We start from the raw sequence: 16,738 nt of genomic DNA, 5'->3' as shown, positions 1-16,738 counted from the left end.
TATGAAAGAAGTGTTATGTAGATGCATATAGGGTTTGGGTGTAAATTAATAATGAGATTACAGATCAATATATTAAATTATTAATTATAAAATTAAAGTATTAGTTTTTATTTTTGTCTGTGAATTATGTCATTTTTTAATTGTGGCTTCTCTCTATAGGCCATTGTCAGTGATTCCACAATCATTCTTTATTTTTTTGCTTAAAATCCGACATGTGTATTTTGTTTAGCATTTTATGACAGTTGGAGTTTCGAAAAGATTAAGACCTACTCCACCAGACCGAGGATCATTCCCCCTAGACCACGAAGGTCTTTGCAAGCATAGCAGTGACAAGTACCTAGAGTGTATAAAATCGTTCAACGGTAACTCTACGAAGTGTAGGTCACTTGCGTCAGCGTATCTGAAATGTAGAATAAAAAACGGACTTCTACATGAAGAGCCACTGACAAACCTTGGGTTTAGAGACGTCGAAATCGAGCACGATTCTTCCCACAAAGTTGTGGACACGGATAGTGAGTTAAAACCTAGGTCAGAGAGGAAGGAAAATAAGGGATTTATAGCAGGAGTATCGTCCCTAGACGGATATATAGAAAGCCAATCATTGCTGTCAAAATTCCTGTCAAAAATTCTAAAATAGATATGTATTCTACCATCGCCGGTCAGGATTGCTGCCGGCTATCTCATTTAATATATAAGTTACACACCTGCCTGGACTATAAAAATAAGTTATTGTTGTCATCTAAATTATTTAATTTTAAGCATGAATTGTCGGATGCAGAGGTAAGAATCTATTGGTAGTTTAATCTATGATTAAATTGGTACGGGTGTCACGAAAGTTTAGGAACTTCCAAAAAGAGCCCTGACGGCAGTTGATCCAGAGTTTATATACTTGTTGCTGAGATCCTCGACCATTTTCAAACTAATTGGACTGGAACTCACAAATCTGCTGCTCTCCAACAAAGAAAACGCTACACATTTTAGGAAGGTCATCGTATATGTAACGAACATTTTGAAGGAAAATTGGCCTCGCAAGGAGTTCAAATACGACGAATCCACGAAAATAATATCAGAAAAAATAGGAGATCCAGAAATAGTATGGATAAGATTGATGTATCAATGCTTGGAGTGTTTAGATAGGTTATCTGATTATCTAGGTCAAAATTATATTTTTAAGTACAAAACGTATGTGACTGAGCTTAATGAACCCTTGGAATTTCTAGTGCATGACATGTTTGACGTGGCGCTGACAGATCCAGGTGATCGAGATAAAACCTACACAGTAAACGCGAGGGCAGTAGGGTTCGAACAGGACGAGTGTGAATTGTGTGGTAAATTGAATAATAAGGAATTCAAGGAGGAAGCGTCACTGCTCCAGGAACTCTACAAGGACCTGGATTCTCTATCTAAAGCACACTTGGATGAGTTGGAAATGGAAGATTTGGAAAGCGGCTCACCAGGAGGAGGCGACAGCAGCGAGGAATCGATTCCCCTGCCAGAAATCCTTAAACAGCTGGCAAATTCGTTCCTGGAAGAACTAAGGGACGGGAAGGAGGAAGCGAGCTTGAATCTGTTCTGCATTGAATTGCTAATAAAGTTGCTACCGCATTCCACAAAGGTGGAATTCGTGGACAAGTGTTTAAAGTCTAATAACTTTGATATACTCAGGGTTCTCATGGGCACGATTCAGTCGTTTAACACAAGTTCTAAGTTAAGAAGCAGACTCGAAGTGAGTCAGCTGGAGGAGATCAACTGGATGATGTTCAAGTACTGTGTGGGCCTGATGGAATCGAATCTCACCAGAGAAAATATGGCACTGGTCTTGAATTACATGAACAAGGCAGTGGAATCGCTCTGCGTAGGAGACATATCGTACGCGGACCTGCTCAAGGTGGCCAAGAGGTGTGAGATAGAGATACATGTGGGACTGGACGAGGTGTTCAGAGCAGAAAAAACCTTATTTAGTCCACACGCATTCGAGACGATGGAGAAGGTGATGACCATAGTCTCGGAAGCCGAAGAGCCCTTTGAAACGATGGTAAGTTGACCCCCGAGATCAAGTCTACGTAGGACGAGTTCTTTGCAATATTCCACAGGAGTATTCAGCTTCTTTTTGACTACTTCGACAACCTGTACGAAGAATCGAGGACGACGAAGAACAAGGCTGCGGAAAAATATAAGGAGTCGTGTCTGAAGTTGCTCAGTTGTTGGATGACGCTGGAGCCGATGTATTACCAGAACCAGGTATGTTTCGTGGACGAAAACGGTTATTTAACCGCAAGTTAGTGAAGTTAAGAACATTATTTATATAAATATTCTTGATTGTGGTTTGCAGTTAATAAGTATTTATTGGATGGTGTATTGCCATAGCATGGATTATATAAGTATCATTGGATGGCGTAAGTATACGTCATCATAGGCAAATTACTTAGAGAAGATAGATATAACTGCTTAAAGTTAATGTAAAAATGATACTAAGTAAAAAGAGGATAATTACGTTTTAATACTGGTAGATATTGTACGATCAATAAGCGGAGAATGATCATGAATTAATTTAGTTTATGGATAAGTTGGAAAAAATATTGTCACTCTTAAACGAATTTGATCTGGTATGGCTGCTACCGACCTTTAACTTTGTTGAGCTTTCGGACATGGACAGCGTAAACAGGTTCCTGGAACTGCTGTATAAGCTTATCGCCGCAATCACGAACATGGAATCGATGGGAGATACAGGAGAAAGAGCGATGAAAATGTCATGTAACCTGGTGACAAGGTTGCACATGGATCAAATGATTGATTACGAAAAGATGCTAATGACACTGGATGCGAAGAATTTTGATATGAAGAAGGCCTTAGGATCCGAGGTGACAACGGAAAAGAACACGAATGTCCGAGAGGGTGACTGTGTTTTAGACTTAAATGAGTACATGAGAGTGCTCTGCGATGATTTGGGAGTGATAACGATGTTTAAGCCGAGTTACCCAATAGAGTTCAGAACACCGATTTGTATTCATCTTGGTCTGAAAAGCCTCGCGAGCTACGAGCTCTTATCGTCGGTATCTATCGGATTGTTGATAAAGATGATCCGAAGCACCAAAGTGGAGTTCGTAAGAAGCAGGCTGGAAGTAGGATACGATTTCAAGGCCTTCGACAAATACCTGACCTCTGAGGTGGACCTAGACAAAATCGAAAACTTGTGTTACGCAACGGAGGCGGCAGCGTCGACGTGCCTGTCCAGAGTATACGAAGGATCCTCAGCAAAACACCTGGATAACCAGATCATGGTGATAATAATGGTAGGTGGGAGAGACTTCAACCGTGTTTAGGAACTGGTCGTTCACTTTTTCATACACACGGCTCCGAGAACGAGATCGGAGTACCTGGACGACGTGCACAGAATCAGTCACTACTTCACGCTGTGCAAGATATGTATACTACTCATGCAAAATTACTCAACGTTCCTCACGCTGTTCAACTACTCAGTAAAGAAGGTGAGTGTGCGAAGCGTAACGAATCCGTAGGTGTCTCTAAAAATCGCTACACCTCCCAAGGAAGACTTCGAAAACATGATCGACGAAGGTTTCGCAGTCGAGGAGGACCTCGTGCTGTGCGAGTTCTTCTCGACATACACCTCCAGCCAGTGATAAATTTACTGTCCCATGGGGTAGTAAAGTATAATTAATTTTACTTTCTGAAGACGTTTCTATGAGTATTTAGTAATACACGTGTGTTAATGGGTGAATCTGAAGAATCCTTGAAAGATTCCGCGAAATATGGTACTTTTTGAGACTAACATTGGAATTTAGGCTACACAGTCAAAATCTCTAACATCCCCTCTCAAATCGACGAATCGTCACTACAAAGGGTAATGGCCCATTTTGGAACTGTTAAATCATGTAAATTGGCCCTGGGAGAGAGGACAACGGACCCGGCGACAGCGTAAGTTAAGAGGAGTTGTATATTACGTATATGGGCGAATGGATGTGTGTCAATATTACTAAACAACTTGTAATAGACATCCATTAGTATAATACGCCCTCATGGTTACTGGAAGATTATGTACATGTGTGCGCTGGGACTCATAAGTTTTGTAGATGGGTAACATATACAAACTCCTCTGAGGTGGAATCCGCCCTGAAGGCAGACGGAAAGCTGGAGTGCGGAGGATGCAAGTTAAAAATAGCCAGGTGGCACGAAGAAGTGCCAGCGGAATCGCAGCAGCTGAAGCGCAAGTTGACTGAAAGCTCCACGTGCCAGGAGGCCTGCTGGTTCTGCCTGTCAAACGACCAGTGCGAGACGCACATGATCTCCTATGTGTCGAAACACGTAAGTTTGGAAGGCCTCATCGATGTGTAGAGTTACGTGGCGCTGGCGAAGGGAGCACTCTGCGAAATGCACAGCCTGGTGGTGCCAATATACCACTACCCGAGCCTGGGATCGGCACCCCTGGACGTCCAAATGGACGTGAAGAGCGTGATGGACGCGCTCTTCGACCTGGCGCTGCAGAAGGGCATGGGAGCGATTGCCTTCGAACGGTTCGTGCCGATGACGATGAAGGTGGCAATGCACACGCAGCTCCAGGTGGTCGCAGTGCCCATGCACACCGCACTCAAATGTTTCAAATTCGTAGACAAGTCGGACTTGTTCAGGGACGCAACGAGAATAACGTTCGAATCGGAAGATCCCGGATTCCACGGATTAACCACACGCGTTAACAATAATACTCAGTACTTATATCTGCAGGCCGTGGGCAAATCTCTAGATTCGGATGGTAGGCTGAGCTACTCGAGGTGCCTGTGGGTGTTCAACAGACCAAATTCGCCTAAGATTCCGACACATTTCGGACGGGAAATTGCAATTTCAGTGCTATCGCATGAGGACTTGGATAAAATAGACAGCCTCAAGAGAATTGTTGCCGAAACGGGGGTGAGACCAGAGGTGGCGGCAGTAGACTGGCACAACTGCCAAACAACACGGGAAGGGGAGAGTGTGTGCGCAAAAAATATGAGCAGGCTCATCCTAAGCTTAAAATAATCTGTTGTGAATGTGTGTATGTTAATTGGTTTATTTCACACTACAATTCGTTCCGAAATTAACGGGTGTTTTATAATATAGTATTTATTTACTCTTATAAACTCAGGAAAGAGCAATGAAAAGGAATAGGAAAAATGAGGAGAAGGAGGAGGAGGATATTGAGGGATCAGAATCGGATTTCGACGAAGATGTGGATCACGTCACTGAAGATGAGGAATCCGATTCCGAGGAATCCGACGACGGGTTTGTAGAGGAAGCTTTTGAAAGCGAGTCGTCGGACTATGAATCGGGTGATGAGGAGGCGGACGAGCAAGATTCTGAGTTATCTGACGCAGAATTCGACGAGGACACAAAGCTCCCGATTCTGACACTAAAGTTGTCAGAAACGCTGCTAAAAAACGCAAGCGCGCACACAAATGGCGCAATTAAGAGGTTGGTTGCCGTGTTCTCGTCCGTAGTGTCGTCAGTGGCCTCGAGTCAGATTAAGTTGACCTCGAGCTCCGATGTTAAGAAGCAGCCAAAGGATTCGAACGTGAAACTAAAGTTTAAGTACCTGAAGAACGAGAATAAAAGGCTGCTGAGAGGCACTGCGAGTCGGTACTCGGACGCAAAGAAGCCCCCGACGAAGAAGTACGCGGTCAAGGACACGGATGTGTACAACACGTTCGTGGCGAAGACGGCGGACGTGATGAGCGACTACATGAAGGAGAAGAGCGTGCTCGCGAACAAAGAAGAAGTGCTGGCAGCAGCGCCGATGATAAGAAGGTTCCTGTCGACCGCGCTGCTGCAGCTGGCCTTCACGTTCGACGACTTCGACCTGACGAGGTCGACGCTGATATCGCTGACGGCGACGCACGCAATGAGGTGGATATGCACGTTCAGGCAGCTGAACAGCCAGTTCGCAAAGGTGGTGAGCTCGCTGATGACGGCGCACCCGCAGAAGCTGACGAGGATCAACTGCTTCCAGTTCCTCTCGGAGTACCTGAAGTGCGCGACGGACGCGAAGCTGATGAGCGTGCAGCTGGCGCCGAGAGCATACCTGATCAACTACTCTAAATTAACGGACTCGGAGAGGAAGAGCGCGTCGAACGAAAGCGTTAACCTGCTGCTGAAAAGGTGCTACTCAAGTCACATAAGGGCAGTGATGAACGGAGTGACGCTGAAGAACTTTAGTCTTATCAAGCTCACGCAAAACTGCATAAGTGAGCTGTACCTGCAGGCGCCGCAAGACAACGTGTACGTGCACGCATTCAGGTCGATAAGAGACCTGGCGTTCAACGTGCGCAGAGAGTGGAACAGCAGCAACCAGAAGAGCGCGAAGAAGGGGTCGTCGAGCAAGAAGGCGAAGAGGAAGCTGCCGGACGAAGAGGATGCGCTCGACCAGGGGAAGCACAAGCCTGCGATGCAGTTTGAGGTATGCTCCTGGGGGTTCATAGAGAGCATAAACATATGGATAAGCGTGATCTCGAGGTCGGGAGAAAACATGAAGGCGCTGGTGTACCCGCTGGTCACGGTGATCAACGCGCTCGTGAAGATAAAGATCAACTCGAAGAGATATGTGCCGCTCGTCCTGCACCTCCTCACGGCGCTGAATCAGCTGTCGGACGGAGTGAACAAGTTTATTCCAATAGGCTCCTTTATATTCTTCGTGCTGGACACGTTGAAATCGTTCAAACACAACGTAAGTTTATACACAGTAGTTAATTAGCTGATTCGTGGGTGATACCCGGTGAAATTGATAGTGTGGCACCTTTTTATTGCGGCATTGCTAATGGGCGTTTAGAAACCTGTCAAAGATGAACTGGAAAAGTCTGAAGACATCATGATAAAGCTGAAGCTCAGCAAGAAGAATTTGCACTCGGACCAGGTAATGTGCACATAGTTAAACGCTATTACGGGTTTTGCAAGCGATAATAAGTGCTCACGGTGGCACTACACCCGTTGGTAGCTTGAACGACCCTTTAAATGGTGGAAACTATAAAGTTAACACGTGCTTCCTCTTATGGTCATGAGGATTAACTGCTGTTTAGGTTCGTAAGCTGCTCTACAAGCATGTCGAGTTGGTCCTCGTGGACCACCTGGGTCTCGTCTCTCTCAATCCCAGCTTCCCCGAATTCACGAACCCAGTCACGCATATCCTGAAGAAGCACATCAAGTCGCTGAGTGTGCCCAGCGAGTTCAAGAGCGCAGTGAACGCTCTCTTCAAGATCATGAAGGAGTCCAGCGAAACCGTCACCGACAAGCGCGAGGAGCTCCCGCCGGAGCCGATGGACATCCTGAAGGTGTTCGAGGGGACGAAGGTGGCGATGCACGAGTACCGGCAGCAGCTGCTTTCCAAGTATCAGCTGATGAACAGGGAAAAGTTACTCTCGACCTTACAAGTAAACAAACTATGAGGATTTCTCAATTTAACAACGTCTCAACACTAATCTACTGTATATTTTCACCATACGGCATTAAACTACGATTAACTGCGCATTACCAAAAGTATAAGCATCATTGTTAGCACGAGTGTAATAATTGGTGTGTTACCACGAGTGAAATTGATGTGTTAGGTAACATTGGTTTCATGTTAGTCCTCGTAGCCTATTTGCAGTGTGTTTAGCGTGTTCACCAAGTTCGATAGGTCCTTGGAGGTCTTAACTCGCCGGTAGAATATTGGACAGTCTCTGTTGTCACAGACGACAGCGCTGTGTAGGTTACCCTGGCATCTGAACATGATAGGTTGATTATGAATAAATACAAGGTAAGGGTAGTAAAATTAGTAGGTAACAGAACGGGTTAGGTTAGCGAGCAAAAGTAAATGTGCGTTTGTTCATTTTGCCTGCTATGATTGCAGATCATAAATATATATAAGTATGCGTATATTGTAAGTACCTTTGACAGTGTGTCCATAGCTTAAAATACGTTTCCTCCTTCATGCGACATATCTTGAGCTTGTCGAGTAGCACCTATGGTTACGCTTTATTACAATTCGATGTTTACCTGTTGTTTTTTTGATTGATTGCAGTTGTCGCAAAAGGTGCTTGTTTGTATCACTGTGTTGCAGCTCAGGCATCTGTTTACCTTCTTCAGAAACTTATTCATTAGTCCACCAGTGTTACTGCTTATGTTAATCACTCTCGTGTGTTCACCGCCTGAACGGTTACAGTAAGTGTGTTATTTCATCTTATGTCATTGTATATTATGCCATGCTATATTAAATAGAAATGGCGATAAAGAGCTATCTAATAACAGGCGACTAGTCACTGGGCGGTTTCTATGACCAGTGGATGACTATGCTACATATTATTCACTGGAACTTACTGAACAGTGACTGTGGATTCGGCATTACAACGTCGAATATGCGAAGTAGTGTTGTCTTTATTGACTCCAGGTAGTGATTTGTATCGATGGGTAGGTTGTTCTCCGTCACGTACAGTGGTTCCTCTGCTCTGTCGTATTGAGCTTCTCCTGTAAAGTTTATTGCTATTAGCGCCTCTTTCACTTCGATATATGCATGGTGTAATCTCCATGTGCTTACCTTTGGTTCCCTTTACTATTATGTAGCTTATGCGATCTCCAACACCTGGTGCTTTACCAGGGTCTACACGTGTTTGCATTTGTTACTTAGACAAATGTTATCTAGTCGTACCTCTCTTCCTTAGTTTTTTTGCTAACTCCACGTGCGGTAGCCTCTGTTCATATTCCAGTTTTCCCAGTGATTTTGTCACCACCAGTAGGCTTATGTCTATTTCATTCCTCAGCAACTCAGACACTTTGTTCTTTACAAACTCGATTGCAGCTGGGAGGTTCAACTCCACCAGCAATAGGTACAACACTCGCTCCATCATCTGCTGTACCAACATACAAAAGTCTCTTCTAACGGTCTAAGGTATTTATGTTAGTTGTCAGTGTAACACTAGCTCACTGTTAACCAATTGTTATGCTATTTATCGGTGTAATATTACCCTAGATAAGTGTAACTTACTTCAATCCCCTTACAGTCTATCTTTTCATACGTCTTACTGTTGTTGTAGTATAAACCTACAGTTTAAGTGTGCGTGTGTTTGTGTTAGTATGCGTATTATGTGTGTTTGTGTTAGTATGCGTATTATGTGTGTTTTTTATATTTTACTTAATACATCATGCGTATTATGGTTGTATGCATAATTATTGATATCGACACTCACCTGCATATCTCTTCTTATTCAATAACAGTAGTGGCCTGTAGACCTTTTCAAAAAGCAGTGTTATTGGCTTCACTGACACGCTTGTTATTTTACTTGCTGCTTCATTTCCGAGATCTATGGCCTCCTGGATATCTTCCGTGCCGAAATTGATCATCACTGAATCCGTGTCGCCGTACACCACTTTGGCGTCATTTTTATATCCATTCTTTACTGTAAAGTGATCCTCGATTATCTGAATATTGTTAATAGTAGCATCAGTATAGTAATAGTTAATAGTAGCATCAGTAGTAGTAGTATAAGCGTTACTTTCTGTATACAACAAATCGGTGTACTACTTACGTTTTTTGTGTTTAGAATAATATTTCTTCCAAAGGATGTAATTGCTGTTGCAACATCTACACACGGTAGAAATCCTCCGCTCTGAAGCATTCATCAGTGTGTAAGACAAACAGTGTATGTTTATACAAACTTACAGCTGCTCCTGTGTATCCGTACACCGAGTTCGTTGTTACTTTAAGTGCCAGCTGTCTTCCGTCGTACACCTTTTTCAGCATCGGATCTTGGCAGCTGGCCATCATCTTCTTGGCCTTCCTGCGTGCTTCGATTAAATTTTCAACAATGATTGGCAATATTCCCTATTTAATATTGTTAGCAGAGGTGTTGGTAGTGTCAGTGGCGATAGTTGTTGTATTATGAATATCGGTAACAGTAGTACAGGCAGTTGTACCAATAGCAGTAACAGTAACATTAACAGTAGTACCTTCCTCTTTGTTGCCTTTACGAAACACAGGTCGATGTACCCTGGTATCCTCGTTACCTATACATAATTTATGAAATTGCTCTTATCTTCATAACTAGACAACCATCAACTTACATCTTCTTCTGGGTGATTTAATATTTTATTTTGCGGCACCAGCGTCGAGTAGCACAGGTTATATGCTATCATTATTGACGGGTACAGACTCTGAAAATCCAGCACTGCGATTGGATTTGTGTGATATCCCTTTTGCGGGTCCAACACCGTCGCTCCTTCGTAGTTGTTTTCGTTGCTCCCGTGTCTCCCCGCGCTCTACAACGCACACGTGTGTGCCAAGTTGCGAATTAACTTACGCTGATCACTGGAATAACGTACTTCATCTTCCTACACTGCCTGTATATCTGCATGGTCACTCTGATCTGCTGTCCTCTAAGTGTAAATTAACAACAATCCAACAGTTATTCAGTACATGCCTGTTTTACAACTATTCAGTTCAGCCGTGCTGTTTCTGCCTAACTAGACTGTCGCCTACCTTGTTATGAGAAACTTGATAGGCGTCGACGTCACTCTCGCCATCTCCACGTAGTTGAACACCAGCAGTAGCTTATTTATCAGCAGCAGCGGCAGTATTGCGTCCTTCAAACAGTAGCTTGCTATTCTTCTCCTGTCGCTACTCGTTCCTGTTTTTTTCTATTTTGGTTTATTCCTCACCTTGCTGTAGCTTCGATATTGTCGAGTAGTGCACGTCCTCCTTTTGCTGCCCTAGGAACTCGAATGACACGTAGTTGAGCGTGTACGACTTCAGTTTGTGATCTCTTCTCACCAGGTCGTACACGTCAAACATGATCCTCCCCTCTATGTTTATATCCTTGTTTTCGTACGTTCCCATCATGTTATTCGACACTATCGCGTCCTTAAAGTTTGAACTTGTGCTTCTTATTCTCGTTATCTTCTTAAAGCGCTCTATGTTCAGAACTGTCGACCTCGTCAGCAGGTATGGCAAGTCGAACACAATTATGTTATATCCTATTCAATTGGATTATGTGCTGTTAATTACATTTGTATGTTTACTGTACGTGCTTGTTGTCCTTATTTAATGCACACAATACCTGTTAGGAAATCTGGGTCCACTTGCACTAGGAAGTCTGACCATGCCAACAGCAGCTGGTCCTCCGTTTCAAATGACAGCACTGCTGCGTTCGACAGCTGGTCGCAGTCCTTGAGCGTAAACACAAAGTTCCTAGTCTCGTTGATGTCCTTCCCATGGGTGTATATTACCGAGGATATTTGTATCACTGGGTCATAGTTCGCATTTGGAAAGCCTATATCATTTTCTCTGCTCTGTTGGTAACCAAGTATGCAGGTGCATATACTATCAGTGTACCCAAATTCTATCTGTATAATACCTGTTCCGGTCAACTTGATGCACTCTATATCGAACGAGAGTATCTTTATTGGACCTATCTCTTCGTACTCTCCTTCCAGCGGCAGCGATATCACTGCATCGTACTCTGCCACCACTTCTATTGAGCAGGTGCTACTCCTATCCCACCCGTTCTTGCTCGGGTGGACTTTGTAGCAGCTCGGCTGTTCCACCAGTGTGTACTGCCCCTTTGGTATCTTCAGCCATGAGCCGCTCACGATGTTGCAGTCCAGCAGGAAGCGCAGTGTGTACGGCAGGTTTGCTTCGTACGTTTGTCTTGAAAACGCCACTCGCACTTCGTTTCTGTCCTGGTCGTACACCTTCAGGTATATTCCCGACTCTATGAACGTTCTCAGGTTCGACACCATTCGTGGCACTGACACTGTTATCTTCAAAAAATCCTTTTCAGAATTCTCATCGTACAGCATTAGCGACTAAAAACGTCATTAGTTTAATCATAAACTGTGCACCGTCTCCTTTTAAATCTTCTGAATACCTCACTCACCGTCAACCTAACCTTCTGGATATCCAACACGTATCGCAAACTTCTCTTAAATTGATTTTGTTCGCTCAAATGTCTCTGCAGCTCTATTAGGTTCGTGTGCAACTTACTGTAAACAGTTCCTTCAGGTCATCAAAGTGCCTGTCCAGCAGCGCTGCTGGCTTCTCTATGTAAAAGTACGGGTTAAAGTTTTGCAATGAGACCAGAACACTCTGCTCCTGCTTTGTTACTCCGTACAGCCTTATTATCGGAACCTCAGTGCCCTGATCCGACCTTTCCGATCCACCGTTCGCGTCATATTTCACATTTTTGAATGTGTAATCAGCGTCCGTAAGGAAAAATACTAAACGTTCTTTAGAATTTGCCACTAACCTAAGTCGCCCAGTGAACCTGCAAATCAATTAATCTTATTAAAACTTACTGTAGTCTACATCGGGCCTTTTCAGTGATCTGAATAGCGTTCCATAGTCATTTTTGGTCCCGTAGAAGTTAGAATACTGTCCAAATGATGTATTCTCCGGTTCAATTTCAATCATTGTAATACAACATCTTCACCAAATAAATGATAATGTGGTTGTGTGTAAGAATGAAAAAATGATTTGTATCAGATTTTCAAATTAAATATGACAAATTTGGTAAAATATTGTAATGATTCCTGAGATTAATAGTGGAAGACTGTTAATGATTTAAAGTTTACACATTAGTTGGGAATAAAAATAAAATTTAGTGTTAATTTATAGATATTGACAACAATTAATATATATGCTCTTAAAGATCAAGAAATGAATTATAATTTTATTCTTAAAAATCGAAAAAAGTATGTAAAACTATTTTAGATTATGTGGGTAGAATCATACACACAGTGACAATATTCTTCTGAGATTATAATTTTTATTTGATTTGTATATTATTTTTTAGAAGTATATAATATTTGGCTTTCATTTATTTTTTAATTATTTATCGGTGTATTATATTTTTTCTTAATTCCTTGTTAATTTATGGATTTTATTAAATCGGCAATATCTTCCAATTTAAGGTTGGACGGTAGGAGACTTGATGAACAGTATGAATTGAGCATTGTTCCTAATATTTCTTCCTTCTCTCATGGCAGTTCTCAAGTATCTTTTGGGGATTCCGTGGTACAAACGACAATACATGTAAATTCTTAGTTATTCTACTCAGTCGGCTCTTATTTACTCAATTGTTTAGTTTTCAATAGATTCTCCTGGTGATTCCACTCCTGATGAGGGGGCGATTGAACTATCCGTTTCAGGAACTAATGTCTTCGAGAATTCCGAATTATCTCAAAAGAGTTACGAGCTTTTGTGTAACATATTGTACGATATTCAGTTCGCCCACAGCTTTCTGGACCTGAAGGCGCTATGTATTTTGCCCGGCCAGTTCTGCTGGAACGTTAGAATCCACTCAACTGTAGGTTTCCACTTAGATATTGTGTGTAGGTTGTGAAGCACGGCGGCTCTCTGATCGACGCCCTGAGCATGGGCGTTGTGGCCGCCTTCAGGTGCTCGGAAGTGCCCTCGGTGAACTTCATGCTGAGGGACGAGTTTGAATCTTCTTTCGACTCCTCAAACTTACAAATTAAACTCACCACAGAGTACGTTAACCCCTAGCAATACGACTTGTAGAGACAACAAAGTCTTTGAAAAGTTGATTGAGAATTTGCCAATTGTCACCTCCGTCGGCAAGATTGGCAAAAACTATATTTGGGCCATGACTAATGAGGAGGAATCTTGTTCCGATGGCACTCTCGCCGTTGCCGTCGCCATGACCGGTCGGTGCCTCGCCATCAAGTCCAAGGGTTCATGTTTTGAGTTAAGTTCAATCGACTCCATCATCAGGAAATCGTCCGAAATCGCACTCGATAACTTTAATACAATCAACAATTATATCTTTGGATCTTAGTTTTGTTAACACATTTTTACACATACTTGTATACACTGGTATATGTTGATGTCTGCATATATGTTTATATATGTACTTATATATGCGTGTCCGCATATACTGCTATGTGTATACACATGTTCGTACAAAAACGTATACACATACACAAACGTTAACAAAAGCACACACTGGTGTATCCTCTAATGTACATTCTATCCATATAATGCTGGTGAACAATGAGAGTATATTACTGGCGCGTTCCTCGCAGTCATAAGCTGTACAGCGGACTCCTCTCCAGTATCTTTTCGTACTCCTTGAAGTTTCTTTTGTAGTTCAGAAGCAGCTCCTTCACACTGCTCAGGTTTGGCCTGATTGCGTTCATTCTTCTGAACATGTCACGCTTTCCCTTTTTCGGCTTGTGCGGTGGGAATAGGATGCTGGGATCGTAGTTAAAGTCCGACACGTAGACTGGCTCGTTCAGGCGTGGGTTAGACACCGCGGCGCCAGCGCGTTCTGGTCTCTGCGCCACCCCTTCCACTCTGCTCGTCGGCCTCGGGACGTGGTAGTCTGGCAGACTCAGCTTAATGCGCCACACCTCGTACTCCCTGCACTGCAGCGTCGCCGTGAACAGTATGAAGTCCGCCGTCTTCCTCGGGATCTTAAGGTGCTCTATCACCTCGTCGTAGTCCGGCTTGTCGTCCAGCAGCAGCTTGTTGTGCGACATGAAGAGCAGCCTCCCCAGTCTGTCGTCGAGCGCCTCCATTGCCACCTTCCGCATCATCCTCTTGTACTCCTCCTCCTCTTCGTATTCGTCTGCGTAGTCTTCGTTGTAAATCGGATCTTCCTTCAGGTCTCCGTAGAATGGCGACACTGCCTGGTCGCTAGTCGTGACTCCTCTTCTTCTCCTCATGTGCCTCGGGATCTTCTGCGTCGCTGTTACTTCCTTAGTTTTGTACGCGTCAATTGCTTCTGCTACCCTCTCCACTGTCACGTTCAGTATTTTTGCTGCTGTGTCTTGCAGTAGCTTCTGTTGTTGCTGGCGCTTCATATACTGATTTGTTTCCTTGTGTCCTTTCCTTCTTTCGTACTCCCTTTCCAGCTCCAGGATCCTCGTCACGTACTCTTCGTAGGTTTGAATATCAAATTCCAGCTCGCTGTTCTTCTTCTTCTCCACCAAATCCTTAACGAACTTCTCTAGGTCCACTTTCCTGTGTCCTCCTGGGTCATTTTTATACTCAAGTATCAGTGCCTTTTTCACGTCACTCAGGTACTTTCGCAGCTTCAGTGCCTTTCTTGCCAGCCTAAATGTTCCCAGTGGCAGGTGCAGTGGCAGACTGTTTCTCAGTGCTGACGTCTTAACTTCGTTGTGGCATATTTTAAACAGGTGTAGCATGAAGTTTTTCTTCAGCGCCTTCATTATTCTCGGGTGTACCACGAACATTCTCGTTCTCATTGCTGATATTCCGTCCGGCAGGCACTTGAGCATCATTCTATAGTATCTGCTCTTACTCTTCAGCTTCTTCTTAAAGTTGATCAACACCAGCTCCACAAAGGGTGTGAAGAATGCATCCACTCTATGGCCTATCTCCGATTCGCTGTAGTTAATTACGTCCACCAACTTATTCCTCAGCGCGTTATCTTCTGACCTTCCTTGTTCTTCCTCCTCTTCGCCCTCGTTCTTATATTCTGGCACGAACGAGTACAATATTTCCAGGTCATTAGGCTTCCTTCCCAGTATCTGCTGCAGCAGCAGTAGGCACGAGTTAAAATACACCAAGTCCTTTATGCACTTAGCTATTTCTGATATTGAGGCCAGCATTTTTTCTGGGAATACGCTCGTGTCAAACTCCTTTTCACTTGCTAGGCTGTAGTTCTTGAACACTTCATCTAACTCCTCTATGCTAAACCTATATAGTTGCGATTCATCATACTTTTTGTAGCTCTTATCTTTATCTTTCATTGACTTAACGTAATCCATGAATCCGAGCTTTCCTTTATACTTTGTGTCAAATCCTTCTTCTGACAGTTGCGATAAATACGGACACACCACCAGTTCATATACTTTTGTGAAGAATCCTCTTCTTAGTGATATTATTTGAATTGGCGTTTCTGACTCTTCCACTTCCGTTTTATACTTAGTCGACTGTGACAGTCTATCTAGTTCTGACGATGGGATACTCAACAGCAGTCTCTCCACTTTCCCCTCATCGTTATTCAGAAATATTCCGCTTATTCTCTTCATCTTACTCGTATTCCTGCTCTCCGATTTATCTTCCTGTCCAATGTTTCCTGTTATGTTTAACACTTCATCCTTTATGGTATATAATATTGGAATTATATCAAAGAAGTTCGGTGTGTATGCCGACGAAGTCAGCATTAATATTGAGTGTAGCATTCTATTCGATAACAGAACATCTTCATCTTCTTTATATTCTTCTAACTCCTCCTTTACATCATTGGCACTCACCTGGGAGTCCTGTTCCTTTGATTCTAATTCCCTTTTTAAATCCACTTCATTTTCCGTTTTTTGGCTATTTTTTAATTTACTTGTTTTTTTATCTATTTCTGGTTTTGGGTCCTCCTTTTTACGGCCTCTTGCATATAATACAGAATAATCCTTTAGTGTGTAATCATTTAAATGCTGGTTAGGCTTCTTCTCTTTTTTAACTTCATGAGTGTTTAAATTTGATAAAAAAAAGTTACTCGTATTGTATTTAACATTATTGATAAATAGAAGATTAAAGTTTTGTTTTATAACTCCTTTAGAGTGAGATGATCTGATTTGAAATAGTACACATATAATAATACATAAATTAACATTAAACATTAAAAATATATTGAAGATTCCATTTATAACATAAATGAACCGTTTAAAATAAACTAAGATATACAATAATAATGTAAAAAATGATGTAAAAACAATTAATTCTAGACGTTGAGTCCACACATTC

The 16,738-nt window shown here is 42.7% G+C and overlaps 6 protein-coding genes across 6 annotated transcripts; 4 read left to right on the top strand and 2 right to left on the bottom strand.

Annotated features, from left to right (window-relative positions):
- Nucleotides 1-639: 639 nt before the first annotated feature.
- Nucleotides 640-3,518, top strand: TOT_010000849 (conserved hypothetical protein; the record flags this gene model as incomplete). The annotated part of the gene is made up of 6 exons (XM_009691399.1): nucleotides 640-780; nucleotides 842-2,035; nucleotides 2,068-2,250; nucleotides 2,556-2,903; nucleotides 2,970-3,293; nucleotides 3,324-3,518. 6 exons carry the CDS (start codon nucleotides 640-642, stop codon nucleotides 3,516-3,518), a joined length of 2,385 nt encoding a protein of 794 aa, XP_009689694.1.
- Nucleotides 3,519-3,730: 212 nt separating this feature from the next.
- Nucleotides 3,731-5,031, top strand: TOT_010000848 (uncharacterized protein; the record flags this gene model as incomplete). The annotated part of the gene is made up of 4 exons (XM_009691398.1): nucleotides 3,731-3,773; nucleotides 3,804-3,936; nucleotides 4,092-4,323; nucleotides 4,354-5,031. 4 exons carry the CDS (start codon nucleotides 3,731-3,733, stop codon nucleotides 5,029-5,031), a joined length of 1,086 nt encoding a protein of 361 aa, XP_009689693.1.
- A 115-nt stretch (nucleotides 5,032-5,146) lies between these two features.
- Nucleotides 5,147-7,443, top strand: TOT_010000847 (uncharacterized protein; the record flags this gene model as incomplete). Its single annotated transcript, XM_009691397.1, is given in 4 exon segments — nucleotides 5,147-6,712; nucleotides 6,815-6,898; nucleotides 7,062-7,412; nucleotides 7,429-7,443. 4 exon segments carry the CDS (start codon nucleotides 5,147-5,149, stop codon nucleotides 7,441-7,443), a joined length of 2,016 nt encoding a protein of 671 aa, XP_009689692.1.
- A 160-nt stretch (nucleotides 7,444-7,603) lies between these two features.
- On the bottom strand, nucleotides 7,604-12,421 carry TOT_010000846 (DNA polymerase delta catalytic subunit; the record flags this gene model as incomplete). Its single annotated transcript, XM_009691396.1, has 20 exons — nucleotides 7,604-7,742; nucleotides 7,909-7,982; nucleotides 8,017-8,168; nucleotides 8,338-8,484; nucleotides 8,555-8,617; nucleotides 8,666-8,900; nucleotides 9,002-9,057; nucleotides 9,204-9,435; nucleotides 9,543-9,623; nucleotides 9,677-9,838; nucleotides 9,964-10,020; nucleotides 10,078-10,272; nucleotides 10,314-10,389; nucleotides 10,493-10,640; nucleotides 10,672-10,986; nucleotides 11,070-11,282; nucleotides 11,367-11,817; nucleotides 11,889-11,963; nucleotides 11,996-12,228; nucleotides 12,307-12,421. The coding sequence occupies 20 exons, from the start codon at nucleotides 12,419-12,421 to the stop codon at nucleotides 7,604-7,606; spliced, it is 3,219 nt and encodes a 1,072-aa protein (XP_009689691.1).
- A 963-nt stretch (nucleotides 12,422-13,384) lies between these two features.
- TOT_010001307 (exosome ribonuclease PH) lies at nucleotides 13,385-13,808 on the top strand (the record flags this gene model as incomplete). The annotated part of the gene is made up of 2 exons (XM_009691395.1): nucleotides 13,385-13,500; nucleotides 13,532-13,808. 2 exons carry the CDS (start codon nucleotides 13,385-13,387, stop codon nucleotides 13,806-13,808), a joined length of 393 nt encoding a protein of 130 aa, XP_009689690.1.
- A 191-nt stretch (nucleotides 13,809-13,999) lies between these two features.
- Nucleotides 14,000-16,614, bottom strand: TOT_010000844 (conserved hypothetical protein; the record flags this gene model as incomplete). The annotated part of the gene is made up of 2 exons (XM_009691394.1): nucleotides 14,000-14,048; nucleotides 14,069-16,614. 2 exons carry the CDS (start codon nucleotides 16,612-16,614, stop codon nucleotides 14,000-14,002), a joined length of 2,595 nt encoding a protein of 864 aa, XP_009689689.1.
- Nucleotides 16,615-16,738: the final 124 nt, after the last annotated feature.

Source organism: Theileria orientalis, chromosome 1 (assembly GCF_000740895.1).
Source record: "Theileria orientalis strain Shintoku DNA, chromosome 1, complete genome".
Taxonomy (NCBI): domain Eukaryota; phylum Apicomplexa; class Aconoidasida; order Piroplasmida; family Theileriidae; genus Theileria; species Theileria orientalis.
This window is presented reverse-complemented; position numbering and strand designations above follow the sequence as displayed.